General features: G+C 43.8%; 1 protein-coding gene across 3 annotated transcripts in view; it reads left to right on the forward strand.

Moving 5' to 3' along the window:
- TNC (tenascin C) overlaps positions 1-20310 on the forward strand; it is a 96640-nt gene that overhangs the window by 74216 nt on the left and 2114 nt on the right. For all 3 annotated transcript variants that reach the window (XM_055271321.2, XM_063636821.1, XM_063636819.1), the window contains 10 exons: positions 911-1033; positions 2171-2314; positions 4863-4982; positions 6990-7133; positions 7897-8027; positions 11289-11421; positions 12566-12717; positions 13515-13611; positions 16262-16423; positions 18821-18984. In XM_055271321.2, coding sequence (XP_055127296.1) covers positions 911-1033; positions 2171-2314; positions 4863-4982; positions 6990-7133; positions 7897-8027; positions 11289-11421; positions 12566-12717; positions 13515-13611; positions 16262-16423; positions 18821-18984 — 1370 coding nt within the window. The remainder of the gene's footprint in view (positions 1-910; positions 1034-2170; positions 2315-4862; positions 4983-6989; positions 7134-7896; positions 8028-11288; positions 11422-12565; positions 12718-13514; positions 13612-16261; positions 16424-18820; positions 18985-20310) is intronic.

Genomic DNA, 20310 nt, shown 5'->3' on the forward strand with positions numbered 1-20310 from the left:
TCAGCATGTAATAATCCCTGTGGGTTGGAGAGGGGAAAAGATGAGGAAGTGAGCTCCCTAGAGCCCGAAAATTGTTTCCTGAATTCTCTAGGTAGGCATGGTCAGCTGAAGAGGGCAAAAATCGAAGCCAAAAAATACACAGAGAAAAGCCAAAGGAAACTGGGTTTTGAGGGGAGGTATTTGGGGAGGCAGAAACTCCCCCTGGGCATGGCTTTCCTCACAGGTAGACCCAGTGTCCACTGGGTGTTTGCTTTGGTGATGGGCCTGAGGTTGTTCTCTTGGCTTTGGACCTCCTTCCAGTTCTAGGAACGGGTTTGCCCAGGTCAGTGTTTGTGTGAACATTATTTCCAGGATTCCAGGCTGTGTTTGGCTCTGCTGCCTACTCCTGGGACCCAGAAAGATCACATCACAAGAATGTTCATGGAAGCCTTGGTTTGGTCCTCTGTAAAATGGCTACAATCACATCTTTTGGGGGGTTTCTATAGGAGGATTAAGCCTTATAAATTGCAAAGAACTGTACAGTTGTCAAGTCTTAGTATTATTTAATAAAAGGAACTAGAAAGCAAAGATTTAAGAAAATCTTAAAAATCAAAAATGAATGGGGGACATATTCCAATCTGGGAAACCATTCTCCCTCGATGCCTTGGAAGTCAGCTATGGTCCTAGCACTCCCCTTGAATTAGACCAAATGACTCTTCTACAACCCTGGGCCCTGTACCTGAAATGAAACAACAATTGGTCCTAGCAAGTCACAACTTAACCACAGATCACCACATTCTCCATCTTAAAGGCTTAGCTCAGACACAAATTCTAGGCACTGAGTTTTCCTAAATAAGGAATTCAGGAAGAACCATTGATGAACAAGATAGTTAACTGTTTCTGGGCTTCTCTTGTGTTTTCTTCTTGACAGCCATGGGCTCCCCAAAGGAAGTCATTTTCTCAGACATCACTGAAAACTCGGCTACTGTGAGCTGGAGGGCACCCACTGCCCAAGTGGAGAGCTTCCGGATTACCTATGTGCCCATTACAGGAGGTAGGAGACTCGGAAAAGGGAGAGAGAGGAGGAGTGTTGTGGGTTTGGATGGATTCGTGAAACAGACCCTGATAATTTTCATCCTCCAACATCATGATCAAAGAAAATGAATTCTCTATTTGTGAGACCATCTGGAGAGAAGAGACCTCATTTGTGAAGTGCTATGAGGTTCTTAGAAGAAACTTTCTTGTGAAGGGTCATTTGAACAAGACCTTTTTTAGCCTTGAAATTATAAAATTCGATGAGAAATAGATCTCTAGTATTGTTTGCACACAATGACAAAAGATTCTAAATATATTGGCATTTCTCTCCCTGAGCACACTCATCTGAAAAGCTAGTCTTGGATATACGTGAAGTTTTACCTTTGGGTACCAAATCTGTCTGTCTCAGTAAATGATGGCAAGTTGTGCCTTAGAAAATTTGTGAGTTCTAATTCAAAGCACGTGGGCTATAATAGAGACCACAAGGAGGAAGCCCAGTCAAATCTGCCTAAAGACACTCTGGCAGGTAGTAAGCTACCTGTTGCTGGAAGTGTATAAAAAGAGGATGGTTAATAACCTCTTCACAGAAATGCTGTTTTGTCTCTATGGGAAGTCTGACCAGCTGATGTGCAAGCTCTTCACTAGCCCTCAAATTCTAAGAAATACAATTTCTGTGTTTATTAATAAACACTACAGCACAAACTTGACTATGATCAACTTTCTTTTCTTAAGTAGAATTTCCTCTAGTAAGGGAGTCTCTATAATCCTAAGCCAAGACAATGGGTGAAATAGATCTGATATGCATTACATAGTAAGCTTCCCATATTCTTTGTGGGGAAAAATAATAAAATAAAATTTGCACAACGTGCCAGCTCTCTACTGAACGGAAACTTGCCATTTTTAGTACATTGTGACTTCATGTTTTTTTTTCTCCCCTCCTGGCTTTGTTTTTGGCATCTGCACCAATGGAAAAAGCATACAAAAAGTAAGCCTTCTTCCCTTATGCCAGAGGGTAGGAGCAAATGAGAAGTCAAGAAAGTGGTGTTTGATGAATATATAGTTTCATTTCTAAATCAGATATACTCTTTTCGGAGGCAACAGTGAATAAGTGTCAATGAGGTTCATTATTCCTCATCTTGCTTTTACTGTGTTCCAGGTATACCTTCCATGGTAACTGTGGATGGAACCAAGACTCAGACCAGGCTGGTGAAACTCATACCTGGGGTGGAGTACCTTGTCAACATCATCGCCATGAAGGGCTTTGAGGAAAGTGAACCTGTCTCAGGGTCATTCACCACAGGTGAGTTGGTGGGGTTGTGTGTGTGTGTGTGTGTGTGTTACTATTTTTCAGGGGTCACTTGTGCATCCTATGTCATTTCTCATTCAGCCTTGTAGCTCATGACTCAGCAGCTGGAAAAAAAAGGGGGGTTTTATTTATGAGATCCTAGTGGAAAGTGAACTGGATTTAGAGTGCCAGAGGCCTCTCTTCTGGCCCATCCCAGCCTCTGGTGAGCTGGGTGACCTTAACCTTGTTGGGCCTCCATTTCCTGGACTATTGCGAAAGAAAAAGTCCAAGTTTGGGAGTCATACTTACCTGAATTAAAATCCAAATTCTACCAACCACATGAGCTATCAGTCCATTTTACTAGGGTCCACTTTCCTTCTCTGTAAAACAGACACAATTCTGCTTCCCTCACAGGGTATGGTAAGGATCACATGAAGCTGTATTTGTAAAGCATCTGTAAATACAATTGTTCCCGTTAGCCCACCACCACCTTCACCTCCCCACCTATTGCCTGGAACCCTTGTGAGGGTCCCTCAAAGCAGGTGCTACACATGAGCATGTGATGGTGACAGCTACAAAGCAGCTCTTCTCTATCTGGTGGCTCCTGCATTCCAGGCACTGTTACTAAACCCTTCACATTTAATCCCCACAGCTATTATCATCCCCATTTTACAGAGGAGACAACTGAGACTTGGGGAAATGAAATACCTTGGCCAAGCCCACATAATTAGTAAATGCTGGAACCAAATTTGAACATAGGTCAGTCTGACTCCAAACTCTCTATCCTTCTAAAATAAAGAGTTCCTTTCCTAGTGTAACCTGATTTGTACAGTACACTGTAAAGAGGGGAAAATAATGAATTGCATTGAAGGAGAATGAAGTGGAAAATTTCTCTTCAGACAGCCATGTCTCTAAACAATTTATCCTTTGATATATGAGCAATTATCCAGTCCGACTCATTAAGGGATACAAAGAATGGGCCTCATAGGAAATTTTAAAAATATCCTCATAGCCTAAAAGAGTTGACAACACACAATTAAAACATCCCATCTGAACCCAGAGTCCCGTCCACCCTGCCTCACAGGCCCTTATTTCCCCAAAGAAATCTTTCATCAATGGATTCTCCACGGCAACAGATGGCAAAAGCTGGATGTAGTTCCTCCCAATGCCCCATTGTCATCACCAGTTAAAGGAGATTCTGTCCATGCACAGTGAAGCAGGAAGGAACTCAGAGTGGACAATTTGGGCTCCCCAGTTGCCCTGCCACATCCTGGCTCTCAGACCAGTCATTTCATCCCTCGAGGCTCAGGTGCCTCTCTGTGAAATGAGCTGAGGATAGCTTCCCTCCACCCACGCCAGGGCTGCTGGCATGGGTGTATTTGAGTAGTAAGTGCAAAAGCAAGAGGAAATAGTCAGATTCACGTTGGCTTCTGAGAAAGTGATGTTCGGTAGTAGAAGAGGTCAGTTAAAAGAGGCCGGGGATAAATATCCTTTGAATACCCATCCTTTCTCAGAACAAGTCATTTGAAAACCATACTTAAGACTTCAAATACCTTTAATAGGGATCTTAATAACAACTGCAAGTATTGAGAGCTTTCCCTAGTACATTTTACACACCACACATTGCTTAGCTAGTCTTTATTAACTAAAGTCACCCTTTGGCAACTAAAGAAAGTGAAGTTTGGAGAAGGGAAATGAATTTTCCCAGGGCACAGAGGCACCAGGCAGAGAAGCCATGGTAGAACCCGGGACCACCGGCCTCCAGAGCCTGGCTTTATGTTCTCTGCAAGCCATCTAACGAGAAATACCACTCAAAGTTCAGAAAACGCTCAGGGCCAGGCGTGGTGACTCACGCCTGTAATCCCAGCATTTTGGGAGGCCAAGGCAGGTGGATCACCTGAGGTCAGGTGTTCAAGACCAGCCTAGCCAACATGGTGAAACCCCATCTCTACTGAAAATACAAAAGTTAACTAGGCTTGGTGGTGCACACTTGTAATCCCAGCTACTTGGGAGGCTGAGGCAGGATAATTGCTTGAACCCCGGAGGCAGAGGTTGCAGTGAGCCGAGATTGCGCCACTGCACTCCAGCCTGGGTGACAGAGTAGCAGTCTTTCTCAAAAAAAAGAAAAGAAAAAAGCAAAGAAAAGAAAAGGCTCGGGCAGTCTTAACTATGCAAGTCCCCTCTGTGTAAGTTCTTTCTCTGGGGAAAGTGATATAAACAATAATAATTCTTGTCATGTGTTCAGCCTTGTTCAGTTTACACAGCTCCTTTCCATCCGTAATATAATGGAAAAATCAAAATAACACTGAGGATGAAGCCAGCCAGAATTACTATCCCTATTTTACACACGAGGATATAGAGGCCCAAAGTAACTGAGCCAGCAAGGGAGGGAGTCATTACTCAAAGCCAGGTCAGCCTGGCTCCAGGCTCAGGTCTCTGAACCATTCCATGCAGCTGACACTGTCTTAACATCAGGACTCCATAAGCAGTGCGGACAGCAGAGCAGCTGGGGTCTGATGTCCCACCCAGTGACTTCCCTCCTGTCCACCATCTTTCTTTGCAGCTCTGGATGGCCCATCTGGCCTGGTGACAGCCAACATCACTGACTCGGAAGCGTTGGCCAGGTGGCAGCCAGCCATTGCCACTGTGGACAGTTATGTCATCTCCTACACAGGGGAGAAAGGTAAGGTTTTGTCCAAGTCTCTCCTCACTCTAAGGAGTATCTTTCCTGCTGTAAACTCTTCCCATTCGCTCTTCTCCCTGCCACATTTGGTACAGGATGATAAAAATGCATGGGTAGGTTGAAAAGGTCAATAATGTTCTTGTGGCTCCCAGCTGAAACCTCAAGGGAGTCTGGTAGGCCATTTAAAATAAAAATAAAATACATCTCCAGCCTCTACATGTTTTCCTGGCCCATTCCTCCTCTCCTGTTAGTCTCTTTGCCTACCAGTATGAGACACCCTGTTTAGCAAGCAGCTGTCATCTTTTACAAAGAAGAAAACCAGAATCTAAAATCTTAACCAGACTGCTTCAGGCCATACTGAGCAGTCTCAACTTTTCAGAGACCACAAAAGAAGCTTGTTTTAGCAGATTTAATTAAAAAGTCTGAAATTTTAGGCCAGGTACAGTGGCTTACATCTGTAATCCAGCACTTTGGGAGGCCAAGGCAGGTGGATCACTTGAGACCAGGAGTTTGAGACCAGCCTGGCCAACATGGTGAAACCTCGTCTCTTCTAAAAATATAAAAATTAGGTGGGCGTAGTGGTGCATGCCTGTAGTCCCAACTACTCAGCAGGCTGAGGCAGGAGAGCTGCTTGAACCTGGGAGGCGGAGGCTGCAGTGAGCCGAGATCGCACCACTGCACTCCAGCCTGGGCGACAGAGGGAGGCTCTGTCTCAAAAAACAAACAAACAAACAAAAAACAGAAATGTTTTCTTGTTTGGCAACCACCAGCGCTAATTTACCCAGCTGGCAGATTAAACACTTGCTTAGAGCACCAGCAAACTACAGCCGCCAGAAAGTAAAATCAAATATAAGTAAGAGACTGGAGAAAGAGAGTCCTTTTCAGTGAACCCCTCCATTTTGTAATGAGCTACTCTAGAAATAATTGTGTAATTTGAATTTCCAGGTATAGGTAAGTTTCATATTTTATGGTTTGGTATTGTTTTGCTCTCAGTGACAATATGAGCAGGCACCAGCATCTGTGCCTGGGGCCTCTGAAAATTTCAATTCAGTTCTGGTAACCAACTAAGAGGGGTCTTTCTGAGGACAGAGCACAGGTAGGGGTGGGGAACTGATGGGGAGGAGAGATGTTGGGTTTATTCTTTTTACTCTTTAATTCTTAAATAGTCCCTGAGAGCAAACTCTTCTGAGTCAGGAAAGATGGTGTTGCACCTAAAATGAATCAGGTATAATTCATGGGAAACATGGAGATTGTGGATTCAGGGCAAACAAGGAGCTTGGTTCAGAAGAGGGGGTGGTGCTCACAAATGATGAGGTAAGTTGACCAACTTGTCCCCGCTTGCCTGGTACTGTCTCAGTTTTAGCACCAGAAGTTCCACACCTAGGAAACCCCGCAGTCCCTGGCAAACCAGGATGGTTGGTCACCTGTGAATAGGAAATAAACACATGCCCCCAGGCACTGTGATCAGTATTGCTTTCCACCATTGGACATGACCCAGCAGGCCTGAGAGATAGTGGCCAGGCTCTGGTGCAGCTACCGCTGTCCAATTTTTGTGACCCCTCAGCCTAATGACTTGATGACACTTAGTAAATTATAAAAGGGCATGTGAAAAGGTGACAAAGAGAGGAGAGCATGCATCGGGACAAATTAAGCATGGGCAGCAGAAGGCTTGGGGATGTCCCCTCCGACCGTCCTCTACCTCGGTCTCAGTGGCAAAGCGATTCCAGCCAGTACCATGTGGGAAAAAAATCTCCTGACCCCCAGTTCCCCTTCCTTCTGATTTGGGGCCTGGAAAAATTAAGTCTCCATATGAGAAATCCTTTACGTATGAGGTGAGTGCTCAAGAGAGAGAAAGAGAGCGTGACTCATTTCAGAAATCAGACCTGCTTTTCTGCAGGGTCACTGAAAGTTTCGATGTTCGAAGGAGGTGTGTATGTGGTTTGCCAAGCCCACTCATGGCTCAGACAGTGAGAGGTGACTGCCTCGATATGTGTATTTCATGTTTAGTGCCAGAAATTACACGCACGGTGTCCGGGAACACAGTAGAGTATGCTCTGACCGACCTCGAGCCTGCCACGGAATACACACTGAGAATCTTTGCAGAGAAAGGGCCCCAGAAGAGCTCAACCATCACTGCCAAGTTCACAACAGGTACAAAGACACTGAGAGCTGGAAGCTCTCCCTTCTGGGATGCCCACCCACAGCCTGCATCTTAAACGGGAACCGCTAGCCAGTTCTTCTTTCTTAAGTCAGGGCCTTGCAATGTGATTACATCAGCATCACTTAAATTCACCAGTGCCCACTCAGTCAAGGCCTGAAGAAACATACTATTTCCTTTTGAACTGAAATGACCTTGGTCTCCCCACGGGGAAGGAAAAGATTTTAAGAGGAGGGCTTTGTAAGTGGAAAAACAGTTCCCACTGGCCCTAAACCTAGTATTTAATGATCCATGTTCCAGGCAGGAAAATATTTTTGAAGAGGCAGATTTTTTAGGCAGTTTCTCCTAGATGTTTGTTAGGTTTCTATACATTGAGAGCTTTTAACAAACTATAGCAAGCAGGGAAACAGAGGAACCATCCTCTCTGTCGGGGTAAGTATTGATATTAGCATTCATCCGTCCTCTTATTTAGAAACAAGGGGCTTGATAATGATATTCACAGCTGTATACTTCTCTCTAAATCCAACCAAGGCCAGTTAGAAACATCCAGCCCTTAGGACGAGATAAACCATAGAGAATTTGTCTTTGGATATCATCTGGCTCAACCACCTTATTTATACAGAGGAGGTTCTTGCCGAAGGTCACATAGTTCAGTGGTGGGGAAAGGACTTGAACCCAGTCTTCTTGATACCCAGCCCGAATTTCTGCCCTACATTTGCTGACCTTATGCGATATTAATTGTCCTATCTTCTCCAGACCTCGATTCTCCAAGAGACTTGACTGCTACTGAGGTTCAGTCGGAAACTGCCCTCCTTACCTGGCGACCCCCCCGGGCATCAGTCACCGGTTACCTACTGGTCTATGAATCGGTGGATGGCACAGTCAAGGTATTTTAAGTATATAACAACTCCTCAATGCTAGTTGAAGCATTTGCATGATCTTCAAAGTATGGAAGAATTACCTGATGCTGTTTTTCTATCCCAGTGCATCTGGGGAGCTGAAAAAAAAAAAATTAGTAGAGACTGGATGGCATGCCAGACCTTCTGAATCATACTCTCCAGCCTCTTTCATTTTAACCAGACTCCAGTTCTGATAGGCAGCCAAGATCAAGAACCACTGCTTACAAGACTTGAGGACATTTTAGGAGCTGGAATCTTGATCCTTTAATATTTTGTTGAACAAAGGCCAAAAGGTTTCTCTGCATGTTTACCATATGTATTATCTCACAGATGGTATCTTTATATTATGTATTGTAATATGTTTCACCGTGTTCTTATGATATCAACTGTTAATAGTGTTTTTATCCAGTGTTTACATTATTTATATTCTCTACCCAAGAATTTTCTTTCACTTTTTAATTTGAAATAACTTTAGATCTTCAGACAAGTGAAGGAGATTTCCTAAACTTTACCTTCCAAACTTGTTATTGAATTTTTCATTTTGTTTATCTTACTTTATATTTCCAAGATCTTTTGCTTATTCTCCACACATTGATCTTTTTTGGCATTTTGTTTGTGCTTCATATATCATCATCTCTTTATCTCTAAGAATATATTGCTGGTATTTTATTCTATATCCTACACAGTGTTTGTTCCAAGTTTCTTTGTTTTGCTGCTGTTGTTCGATTTGATTTGGTTTGGGTCTCTGTCTTTCACGCTGGAGACATCCACTCAATGTCTGTTGATCATGGTCTGTCTTTTTGTATTTGAACTAGGAATGAAAGAGCTAATTGGGAGTTCCAACTGCACAGGCAGGGCTTGTCAACTTTGTGGCTCCCTGCAGAATGATTGGACAAGTACCCCACAGTTTTCTTGGGGGACCCCCAAATAACAGTGCCATAAAACCTGGCCTCTCACTATGTACAAACTTTCACCTCGTTTCCAGTGTAGCACCTTGGCCTCCTTGAAGGCTGAGCCTGGTGGATTTGAATCCGGAGCTTCCTCTCCGGCTCAACCTCTCCAGAGAGTAAACCTCAGCCTACCATCTGAATGGGAAAGGGCAGTCATTTAGACTGTTGGAGGGAATGAGGAGATCTTAGAGTCTGTTTCTTACAAAAAAGCTTCTAAACAAGCCAAACCTTTGTTCAACCACACTCCACATTGGCCCTTAAAGACATCTCTGCTTTTGTACACATTCCTTTACTGAACTTGCTGGACTCTGTGACTTGCACCAAGCAGCCTCTGACTAGCTCTGCCCATGCTCCTTAGTTAACCTCAGCCTTCTTCATTCATTCCCCTCCATGGTCTCTTTACCACTCACTTTCTATCTACCAAGTTTCTGTTGACATGGCACACCTGTTTCTGTCTCCTCTCCCATTCCCCTCATCTTCGTGGATTTATACCTTACATTCTCTTGCTCTCTTTTTAGTGGGTTTCAGAAGCCAGTAGTGATGAGTGGCTATATCCAATCTGTCATATTTAAGCAGAACTGGACACACTGCTAATTACTATCATGCCCCTTCCTGAAGTTGATATAACAATGAACTATCTCACTGTGTGAGCTAAAGCAAATCCTTTATCTTCTCTGGGTGTCAGTGTTCCCATCTGTGAAATGAATGCCTTGGACTTACCCATCTTTAAGGTCTTCTCCTGGTCAGGTATTCTAGGATTCTGTGTTTACCTGAATCATGAGTCTCATTTTGATCTAGAGTACCCTAATTGCCTAGAAAATGGCTTTGCACAGAAGCCTAGAGAGCTGACAGGTAATTGTATTCCTAAGTAATTCAATGAGCCCAGCTTTATCCCTGACAGTTGATCTTTCCCCCAGGGACTAGAACTGGGGGCCGCACAAAGGCCTCTGGATATTAAATAAGCACTCATCTCAGTTTACTTTTCTGCATGTCCATTGACCAGCTTTATAAGTCTTAGAAAAAAAATCAACCTGGTATAGGAGAAAAGAGTCCTGGACAGGGTGTTGGGAAACTGGCATGCAACATCATCCTCTGCCTCCAACAATTTATGGAATGAGAGCAAGTCTTTTAGCTTCTCTGAAACTCAATTCTCCCATTGAAGAAAACAGGATAAGGTACCTTCCCAGTTCCCAGGATGCCGGAGAACCTTCCAGGGGCTTCTGCACTGACGCATGACTGCCCAAACTCAGCTGGCTGTTTGCAGGTTGTAGAGAAGAGCGTTGTGTTTGGATTACTAGGAGTATAGGTTGAATTCCAGACCCAGGAGTATAGGTCATTTGCTGAATAGAATTGGAAGCTAGCAAGAGGGTGTGGAAAGAGGATCTCCTGCAAACTGAAACCAATGACCTCCTCTGTACCGCAGCACAGAGACCAGCCACAGACTACAAGTATAGTTAGAGTTGGTCAACATCTGTCTGTCATGGATATCTCTGTTCTAGAAGAGAGACATGTGAGGTCAGCTTAAGTTTTAATCATACCATGCCTATGGGGCTATTTTAATCATCTCCTAACTCAAGAGATCCCCAAACTGACTGCACTTGGGAAGTTTTTATACCTTACAGGGTATACCTTACATTTATACCTTACAGGGATCCTCACTCCCTTGAATGATAAACTTTAAGTTTCAAAGCTTGTCATTTAAAGGCCCTTCATAATCTAGTAACATTTTCCACTGTTCTAACACCTGAAGCTAAGTATGGTTGAGGTCGCTTGTTGCCTCCTTATTTTATTTCATTTTATGTTTTAAATCTGCTTTTTTCAAAGTTTACTGATTTAAATATTAATCTCATCCAAAAAAAAAAAACCCTTCACAGAAACATAGAATAATATTTGACCAAATATCTGGGCCCCATGGCTCAGCCAATTTAACACATAAAATTAACCATTACAATCCCATTCTCCCAATATAGTTTGGCAGGGCCTTGGACAGGTGGTAGGCTCAGCCCTGGAGTCTACAGAACAGCAGTGCTCTCATCCTTACCAGATGTAGTCTCTCCCTCCTTATATTAACTTGCTCTGCACCTTCTGGCCCAAGGACCTTTGCTTGTGCTTCACTCTCCCCATCTCTGATATCTCAGCAGTGCACATGGAGCCTGGTACAGAGTGGGTACTCAATGAATTCTTGTCGAGTAAATAAATGAATGGATGGGTAAATGAACTTATAAATAGAATGACTTCTTATCTACACCCTGAGAATTTCTGTGACCAAAAGCCATTATACTCTTTCTTCTGCTCTTAGGAAGTCATTGTGGGTCCAGATACCACCTCCTACAGCCTGGCAGACCTGAGCCCATCCACCCACTACACGGCCAAGATCCAGGCACTCAATGGGCCCCTGAGGAGCAATATGATCCAGACCATCTTCACCACAAGTAAGGAGGCCCAGGGTGCCATCCAGCCTCGAGATCTAACTTTGACTGAATCAACCCTTGACTTCCCCTTTGACTTCTACTTTAAAATTTTCAAACAAACCTCTGAAAAGAATCGATTCACTGCTACTACTTGGAAGCCTGAGGAAAACAAGTGTGGGAGATTATGAGCATCCCGGTGAAAGGAAAGGAGGGAGCACATCTGGATTCAATTCCCATTTCTATCACCTGCTAGGTGTACCTTAAGAATGCTACTTCCATCCTATAATCTTTAACTTCTTCGTCTATACAGGGAGATTCATAATAATCCCTCCATCACCAGGACCTTGCAAGGGTTCATGAGGTATTGCATTTGAACTCCTAGCCCAGTATGTGGCCCATACAATTGTGTGGTCCTTTTATTGTCAGTTCAACATGAGCTCAAAGTCTCTTTCTTTCTCCTTCATCATGCCAGTGTTTACAAAGCCTGTCCACATTCAAAATCACAAATGATCTTCCCACCAAGCTGGTATGGTGAGCCCTATGCCCAAAGTTCTAGTGGGGAAGCAGAGGCTTTCAGAGACTAAATGACCTGTTCGAGACTATCCTGTGAGTTACAGTCAGAGTTGGGCTCAGATATTCCATGCCCAGGGAGCCTCCCCCTGCACCTGTCACAAAGTATCTTCTGCAGATAGCAAACCTGCAAGTTGTTCCGTTGATAAGTAAGAGTGGCATCCATTCCTGAGGACCAGAGGAGCTGGCCTTTGGAGAGCCCTGCCTTTCAAAATTCACGGGACAGTCATTCTGCACACATCTGCCAAAGAAAGTGCTTCCTCTTTGCCAGATCTTATGCCAGATGCTAACTATGAATGTATCCTAAAGATGCTCTTATACTAGGGCTGTGAAATAAATAAGAAAACAGCTCATGATACAACCTCAGATGAATGTCCTCAGATCAGAAAAAAGAACTGCTATGATCATCAGCTCTAAGACCCATCTACTAGGCTAGTTCCAAGATTGCCCATTTCTACGAGTTTTTAATTGTTTGCATCACATTATTGCACTTGGAAATTCCCCAGGCATTCTAGTCCATAGAGTTAAGCTGAGAACTAAGCTCCAGCTCAGTCCTCCTGCTCTGAGAGCATCATCATTTCTCCTTATTCCACAGTTGGACTCCTGTACCCCTTCCCCAAGGACTGTTCCCAAGCAATGCTGAATGGAGACACGACCTCTGGCCTCTACACTATTTATCTGAATGGTGATAAGGCTCAGGCGCTGGAAGTCTTCTGTGACATGACCTCTGATGGGGGTGGATGGATTGTGAGTACCACCAGGGACTGCAGAGCCCCCAGGCCTAGGGGAGGAGGGAGAGGGCAAAGCAGGGGAGGAGAAGAGGGTGATCTCCTCCTGGTGCACTCTGACACCCACATGTGTGAGGCCTTGCAAGATAGTGCCTGTCACACAGAGGCACTCAGGAATTCTCTCTTAAACAAAAGAATGGGAAACACGCTGGGTACTTTTTGAAATGGGGAGGTAAGGTTTTTGTAGTTTATCTCATCCGATCCTCATCAAACAACTCTGTGATGTATAAATGACAGTTGATCATTGAACCCATTGCTTACATTAATTAGCACTGACTAAGCATTTATTATCTACCAGGCACTGTGCTAAGAGTTTAAGATGAATTATTCCAACCCCATTACCATAGGATCTGGGTAGTATATTTTTGAATTAATAAACTCTATTTCTTTAGAACACTTTTAGGATCATGGCACAATTAAGTGAACAGAAGTTTTCATATACACCCCACATCCACCCACACAACCTCCCCATTATCAATATCCTGCACCAGAATGGTGCATTTGTTACAGTCAATGAACCTACATTGACACATCATTATCACCCAAAACTGGGTGGTATTTTTAATCCCTGTTTTTCAGGTGAGGACACAAAGGCTTAGGAAGAGGGAGGTGACCACCTGAAGTTACATAGCAAATTAGGGATGGACAGAGTGGAGCCTGATGCTCTCTCCACAGTGCCACACTCCTTCCTCTCAGAACAATGCCCTCTTTCCTGCAATAGCTTAAGTATACCCAGATTCATTGATATGTTTATAGGTGTTCCTGAGACGCAAAAACGGACGCGAGAACTTCTACCAAAACTGGAAGGCATATGCTGCTGGATTTGGGGACCGCAGAGAAGAATTCTGGCTTGGTAATGCATCCCTGCATGTTTGTATCTAAAATGCCCGTTTCTGCCCTCCTTGTCATTTTTCCTAACCCACAGGGACCTATGGGAGAGAAAGAGATGAGGAAGAAGCACTAGTTCTGGTGGCAGACACAGAATATCAAATTCTTAATGAAAAAGACTATTATTTAAATGCTCTGAATCATTAAAATGTAAACCAAAAAGTATCTGAGACAGATCTCAATCAGTTTAGAGGTTTACTTAGCCAACGTTAAGGACATGCCCAGAAAAAAAAGACACAAAGCCGTAGGAACAACCTGTGGTCCATGCCTTCTTTTTTTTTTTTTTTTTCCAGAGATAATATTGAGAGCTTTAGTATTTAAAGAGGGAAAAGCCACAGGAACAACCTGTGGTCCATGACTTTCTTTTCTTTTCTTTTTCAGAGATAATGTTGAGAGCTTTAGTATTTAAAGGGGAAAAGTGGGCTGGAAGGGAAAGAGGGAGGGTATAGTCACATTACTGAATCCACATGTTGCAAGATAAAAAAAGAAAAAAGCAGAATGACAAAAAAGAGAATGGTCAATTATGTATTCATCTCACACTCAGTAAATCAGCACTTTACATAAGATAAAGTGAAGATAGAATAACTACCTGTGGAGATATCTGGCCTTTTATATGTAGCATCTGCTTAGGGACAAAAGGAGAGGCAGTATCTCGCATGACTTGGCTTTCAGTTTATTTTTTTTCCTTTTGGCAGAGTTAAATTGGGGTCCCAAGATTTTATTTTCCTTTCACAAAAAGTAAAATTCTGATTAAGGAAGAATCAAAACTCAGCCCTTATGTGTTAACCTAGCCTTAAGTCATTCTCTGGACCAGTCATAGAATCCTCCTCACTGATATCATTGATATCTTCCCTCCTGTGCCCCAGGTTGTGCTCCAGGTGCTAAGACGGGTTTCTTAGAGACATAACCTTTAACCTCCATAGCACCCCTACAAAGTACTCAATTGCCACTGCGTGGGCAAGGTGTCAGGTGTCAGAAGTGGTTGACTAGTGGGTTGGTAAGACGAATTTACTAAAAACAGTATAGGTTTGGAAAAGATACGTCTATTAGAAAGAAAGAATGCTGCAAAAGGACTTACAGCCCCTGCAGTGGATTTTTCTTTAGGGATATTTATGGACCTTAAGGCAGGAGCTTAAGGGTAATTTGGACCCTATTAGCCATGTAGAACATGATACATGATTACATTTGTAGACATTTTGGTGCCTTAATGTCAGCAAGGGTTGCAAAATGAGTTTTGATATGTATGTATTCCAGAGACGTATAGAAGTTCTAGTTACCTATAAATTTTTGGGAAATAAACCTGGAACCAAATGCTTGCTTGAGATATACGGAAGCCTAATTACCTTTAAATCCCTCAGTTAAGGGGTTTTTGTCTCCGAGTCCTACTTGATAGTCACCAGGTGATTTTTGTTCTCCTCACCACCTCGCATGGATAAAATCACAGCCTCAAAAAGGCTGAGTGGTTTGCCCACAGGAGTCTAACCAACGAACAGTTGAGCTGAAATTTGGAATCTCCCAAGTCAACACTATGATCCTATCACCCATCCATTCATCCATGCAACCCACACTTTCCAACCACCTAACTGCAGAGAACATTGTTCTATGTACCACTGCCTAGGCCAGAAAATGTTTATCATATTATAATAAACATTTATCCATATTATTCATTGCCCTTCATTCGTAAGGCACTTTACAAAATTTTATTTGTTTGTTTGTTCATTTAGACAGAGTCTCACTCTGTCGCTGAGGCTGGAGTGCAGTGGTGTGATCTCAGCTCGCTGCAACCTCCGCCTCCTGGGTTCAAGCAATTCGCCTGCCTCAGCCTCCCAGGTAGCTGAGATTACAGGCACCCTCCACCATGCCCTCCTAATTTTTGTATATTCTGTAGAGACAGGGCTTCACCATGTTGGCCAGGCTGGTCTCAAACTCCTGACCTCAGGTGATCCACCCACCTTGGCCTCCCAAAGTGTGGGGATTACGGGCATGAGCCACCGCGCCTGGCCTGTAACACACTTTAGAGTTTAAAAAGTGCTTTCACCACCTTATCTCCTTGGATCTTCACTAATGCACTGGGAGGTTGGAAGTGGGGCAAAAATGTCAACCAGATTTTACCTGAGCCTAGTATTACTCCAGCAAGCACAAGACTGAGCTTTGAGCACAGGCCTGTGTGATATGGCCCTTTTTTTTTTTTTTTTGCTTTCTGAAACGGAGTCTTGCCCTGTCACCCAGGCTGGAGTGCAGTGGCACAGTCTCAGCTCTCTGTAACCTCTGCCTCTTGGGTTCAAGCGATTCTCCTGCCTCAGCCTCCCAAGTAGCTGGGACTACAGGCACCCTCCACCACACCCAGCTAATTTTTGTATTTTTAGTAGAGACAGGCTTTCGCCATGTTGGCCAGGCTGATAACGAACTCCTGACCTCAAGTGATTCCCACCACCCCCACCCCCACCCCCTCCCACCCCACCTCTGCCTCCCAAAGTGCTGAGATTACAGGTATGAGCCACTGGGCCCAGTTGGCCCTGTTTTAAGTGTACCTGGTTGCCGCTTTTACAGAGTGAGATAGAAATGAGGGCCTCAGTCACCTGTGCTTCTTAGCAACCCTTGCCTGTCATCCACAGGGCTGGACAACCTGAACAAAATCACAGCCCAGGGGCAGTACGAGCTCCGGGTGGACCTGCGGGACCATGGGGAGACAGCCTTTGCCGTCTATGACAAGTTCAGCGTGGGAGATGCTAAGACTCGCTACAAGCTGAAGGTGGAGGGGTACAGTGGGACAGCAGGTACAGTAGTGGCTGCACTTAGAGCCTACAAAGCCATGGAGACCTTCTTGGCATTTACAGCTTATTTCTCTAACTTTCATTCCTTCCTCATTAATCCAGCCATTTATTAAATCAACAAATATTTGAGTACCTACTGAGTGCCAATCCAGAAAAACTGCAATTCAAAAGTGTTGGGTATATATTTGGATCCTGAAACATTGAGTATGTTGGGAATCAGGGCAATCAGGATTGATTTCTAATGACCATCTTTCAAAAAAAGTGTGTCTTTCTTACCCAGTTTTAGATATCAGTTGTAGACTGATTAAAAAAAAAAAAAAAAAAATCCCCCAAAGGCCTTAATATTCATCCAATCCAGAACTTTTCAATTTATTCTGGGTGTATGGACCCACTAGCGATCTTGTGAATGTCCAGATGCTGACACAGGTTGTCTGGGATGGGGCTGAGATTCTGCGTGTTCTCCAAGTTCCCTGGTGATGCCGATATAGCTGGTGTTGCTGGTCTATGGACCACACTTTGAGTAGCAAACCATCCACTCCATCACCTAACTGCTTGAATCTCTTCCAAGACATCCCTGCCATGTGGTCATCTAGTCTCAGCCTGCATCCTCATGAATAGAAGGTCACTGCCTCTCAAGTGGCCCCTGCATTCCTTGTCTGGCTCATAACCTTCATTCTGGTTTTGAAGATTTCTTGGACTTGAAGTGGTTTTGTGTGGTTTCCTGGCTCCACGTAAGAGGAGAAATAAATAAGGAAACAACATGTATTAAGGCCCTACTAGGTACCATCCTCTTTTGTAGATATTCCACCTGCATTCATCTCATTTATTCCTCATAAAACCATTTTATGAAGACGTTATTTTTATACAGAGGAGGAAAGAAGTTCAGAAGAGCTCAGTGATTTGCCCAAGGTAAAACAGCTTGTAGGAGGTGGATGCAATCCTGGCTGCAGAAAACTGCATCTGACAATGTTCTTGGTGACAAAGATGGGTCAGGACTGAGAGTGTGGACCACCCCCATGCAACCCATGCTGACTTTGGGTGGCTTTCTGTTGTGTTTGTGAGAGCAGAAGAGACAGAGGCTTGGCATGTTTCCAGCCTCCCTGAGCCCTGAAAGAAAACATCCATAAGGTGTAAAGTCTCCAGATAAAAGGTTGCCAAAAGCCAGGCTGAGCCTAAGGAGGCACAAAGCTCTTTTGAGATGGCAATTTAGCGATAATAAAGAGAGACACCCAGGGGCAAACATTGCTTTAGTTCTTGAATCCCTCAAAGAATGTTGGCATTTTATTACCTGGAAATAAATACTCTTTGGTTGAGATGGCTTCAGGCAAGAAGAAGAATGTTACAGGGCAAGCAAATTCGTTAAGCAGCAGGAATGTGGCCTCTGTTCCTCTCTCTTTGTACTTCCATTGAGGAATGAGCCATAATATTTCCCTTTACTGAGATAACGTTTGTAAGGCTGCATTTTCTTGTATGATTTGGCTGCACCCAGGCCCTCTGCAGGAGAGCATCCTGTTTCATTAATATCTACGTGCCGTCCTCATGCTCTGGGTAGCATCATCAGTTAAAAAGGTACCTGGGTCCCTTTGACAACTTGTTCCAAATTATGATGGTAGAATGCCTCGCAGTCTTGAAATGTTTGTGCACAGCACTTGGCTGGATTGGGAGTGAGAAGACCCACAAAGCAATGGTACTGAAATGCTTCAAAAATTCAATGTATTAAATTACAAATTAGATTTCCAAATAGTAGTACATGTTAATGGGCTTCTTGTCTAAGAATCACGGAACATGATCTGATGAATACTTTAAAAAGTAACTGTGATACAGAGACTATTTAAGGACATCTAAGTCTGAAGGGCTTAATTATGACTAATACATATTTGTATGTGGGAGAAAAGCATACCAATATCAAATGCATACTTCTCACCTTACCCTCTGAGGTCTTTATATAAATGGAATGCAGAAAAGTCATAAAAATAACAATCATAGTAAGTATTTGTATGCCATGCCACCTGTTTAGCATACACCTTTATATCCATTGTAACCATGGCACTACTCAGTATATAGAATCAAAGTGCTTGTTCCATTGTATAGATGAGAAAACTGAGGTTCAACAAGAGTCTTGACAGCCAAAAAGTGAAAAGATGGGACTCGAAGCTGGACTCTCCAAAGCCAGCCACAGCCCTCTTCCCACCACATTACGCTGCTTCTGTCAGAAATAAGTACTGGGGGTGACACTCATGTCCCATTCAGTTCCACATTCAATGCTGACTCTGGGTTCAATGTTTAAGGCCAGTCCCACCCCCAGAACCTTTCAATTGTCACCTATGGTTCTGCCCTTTATTGTCCAGGAGGGAAATTTCAGCTGAGATTTCTCAGGTCCATATTTTCTGTCTCTCCCAGGTGACTCCATGGCCTACCACAATGGCAGATCCTTCTCCACCTTTGACAAGGACACGGATTCAGCCATCACCAACTGTGCTCTGTCCTACAAAGGGGCTTTCTGGTACAGGAACTGTCACCGTGTCAACCTGATGGGGAGATATGGGGACAATAACCACAGTCAGGTGAGTGGACCATGAGGGCCCAGAGCAGGCCAAGCTTGGGAAGCTGGAGGGGGCTGATGGAAGTACAATTTAACTCCCTATTCTAGCAGAGACTAGGAGGCAGGAACCTTACTTATATGACAACCTGTTTTTCCCAAGACAGTGAGCAATCTCAAGGACACTGCAGGCCAGGTAAAATAGAAACAGCACAGGTTAACCCTTGACAATCCCAAGGACAAACACTGGTCAAATGGATTCCAAAAACAGAACGCTTTACTCAGACAAAATCTCTGTCTGAATCCCAAAAGTAAAGCAGATAAAAGTGGAGGCCATTTAGGCGAAGCAGGGTTGATGACACAGAACCCCTGGCCTGGGGCACCTTTGGAATCCCAAGAACACCTTAAAATGAAGTCCACAGACTTTAAATCTCCTCCTTTTGTGAAGAAACCAAGTCCCAGAAAAAGCTGACTTTCCTGAGGTCACAGAGTGAAGTTGGCAGCAGAGCCAGCTCTCCCCACTTCCAGCCCCTGGCATTTTCCCTGCACCACACATACCTCTAGCACTTCTTCAGCAATCATAGAAACAGATTTTTTTTATCCCCTTTAGAAATAGGCGAATGGATCAAATTCAGTAATCTCCCTTACTCTGAGCCTTGCCTACACTGGCACATTCCTGAAAAGTATAAAGCTGCTTGGGACTAGCCACTTAATCATAACCAAACCCCTGCCCAGGTCCCTCCGCAGAAGTTAGTCACCATCCCAGGGAGGAGGGATGGGTCTTCCCTCGGGGCCACACCACACTGATCCCTGGACCACAAGGATTCTTATGAGGTCTGCTCACTGGAATCCCAAAGACTTTATAAAAATGCAAAGGGCCAAATTCCACTTTATGATAACCCCAGGGATTCTGATTCAATGATCTCAGGCAAGACACAGCATTTCATTTTTTTTTTTTTTTGCATATTTGCATTTTTGTTGTTGTGGGGTCGGAGGGGAGGCGGTTGATAGACTCCACAAGTGATTCCTGACATGCAGCAGGTGTTGGGACCTGTTGCTTTTCAATATTAGTCATTTTGATACACGTGTTTATGCCCTAGTTAACTGCTAGCAAATGACACCTGCGACCTTAAGTGTAGACCTTACCTTACATAATTTCTGGCACTTTTCAAAGCACTGTTACCTTCTGTATCTCAAGTGCTTATCACTGTTACCCTGTGCGGGAATTAGGATGTGGTTTTTCACGCCTGTGTTACAGAGGAGGCAAGAGTCACAGGACATTTCTTGACAGCAGTCCTGTGTTGTTTCCATCTTATTATGTTACTTCATCAATATTTCCATTCTGAGCATT

The sequence above is a fragment of the Symphalangus syndactylus genome, chromosome 3, assembly GCF_028878055.3.
Source record: "Symphalangus syndactylus isolate Jambi chromosome 3, NHGRI_mSymSyn1-v2.1_pri, whole genome shotgun sequence".
Lineage (NCBI taxonomy): Eukaryota > Metazoa > Chordata > Mammalia > Primates > Hylobatidae > Symphalangus > Symphalangus syndactylus.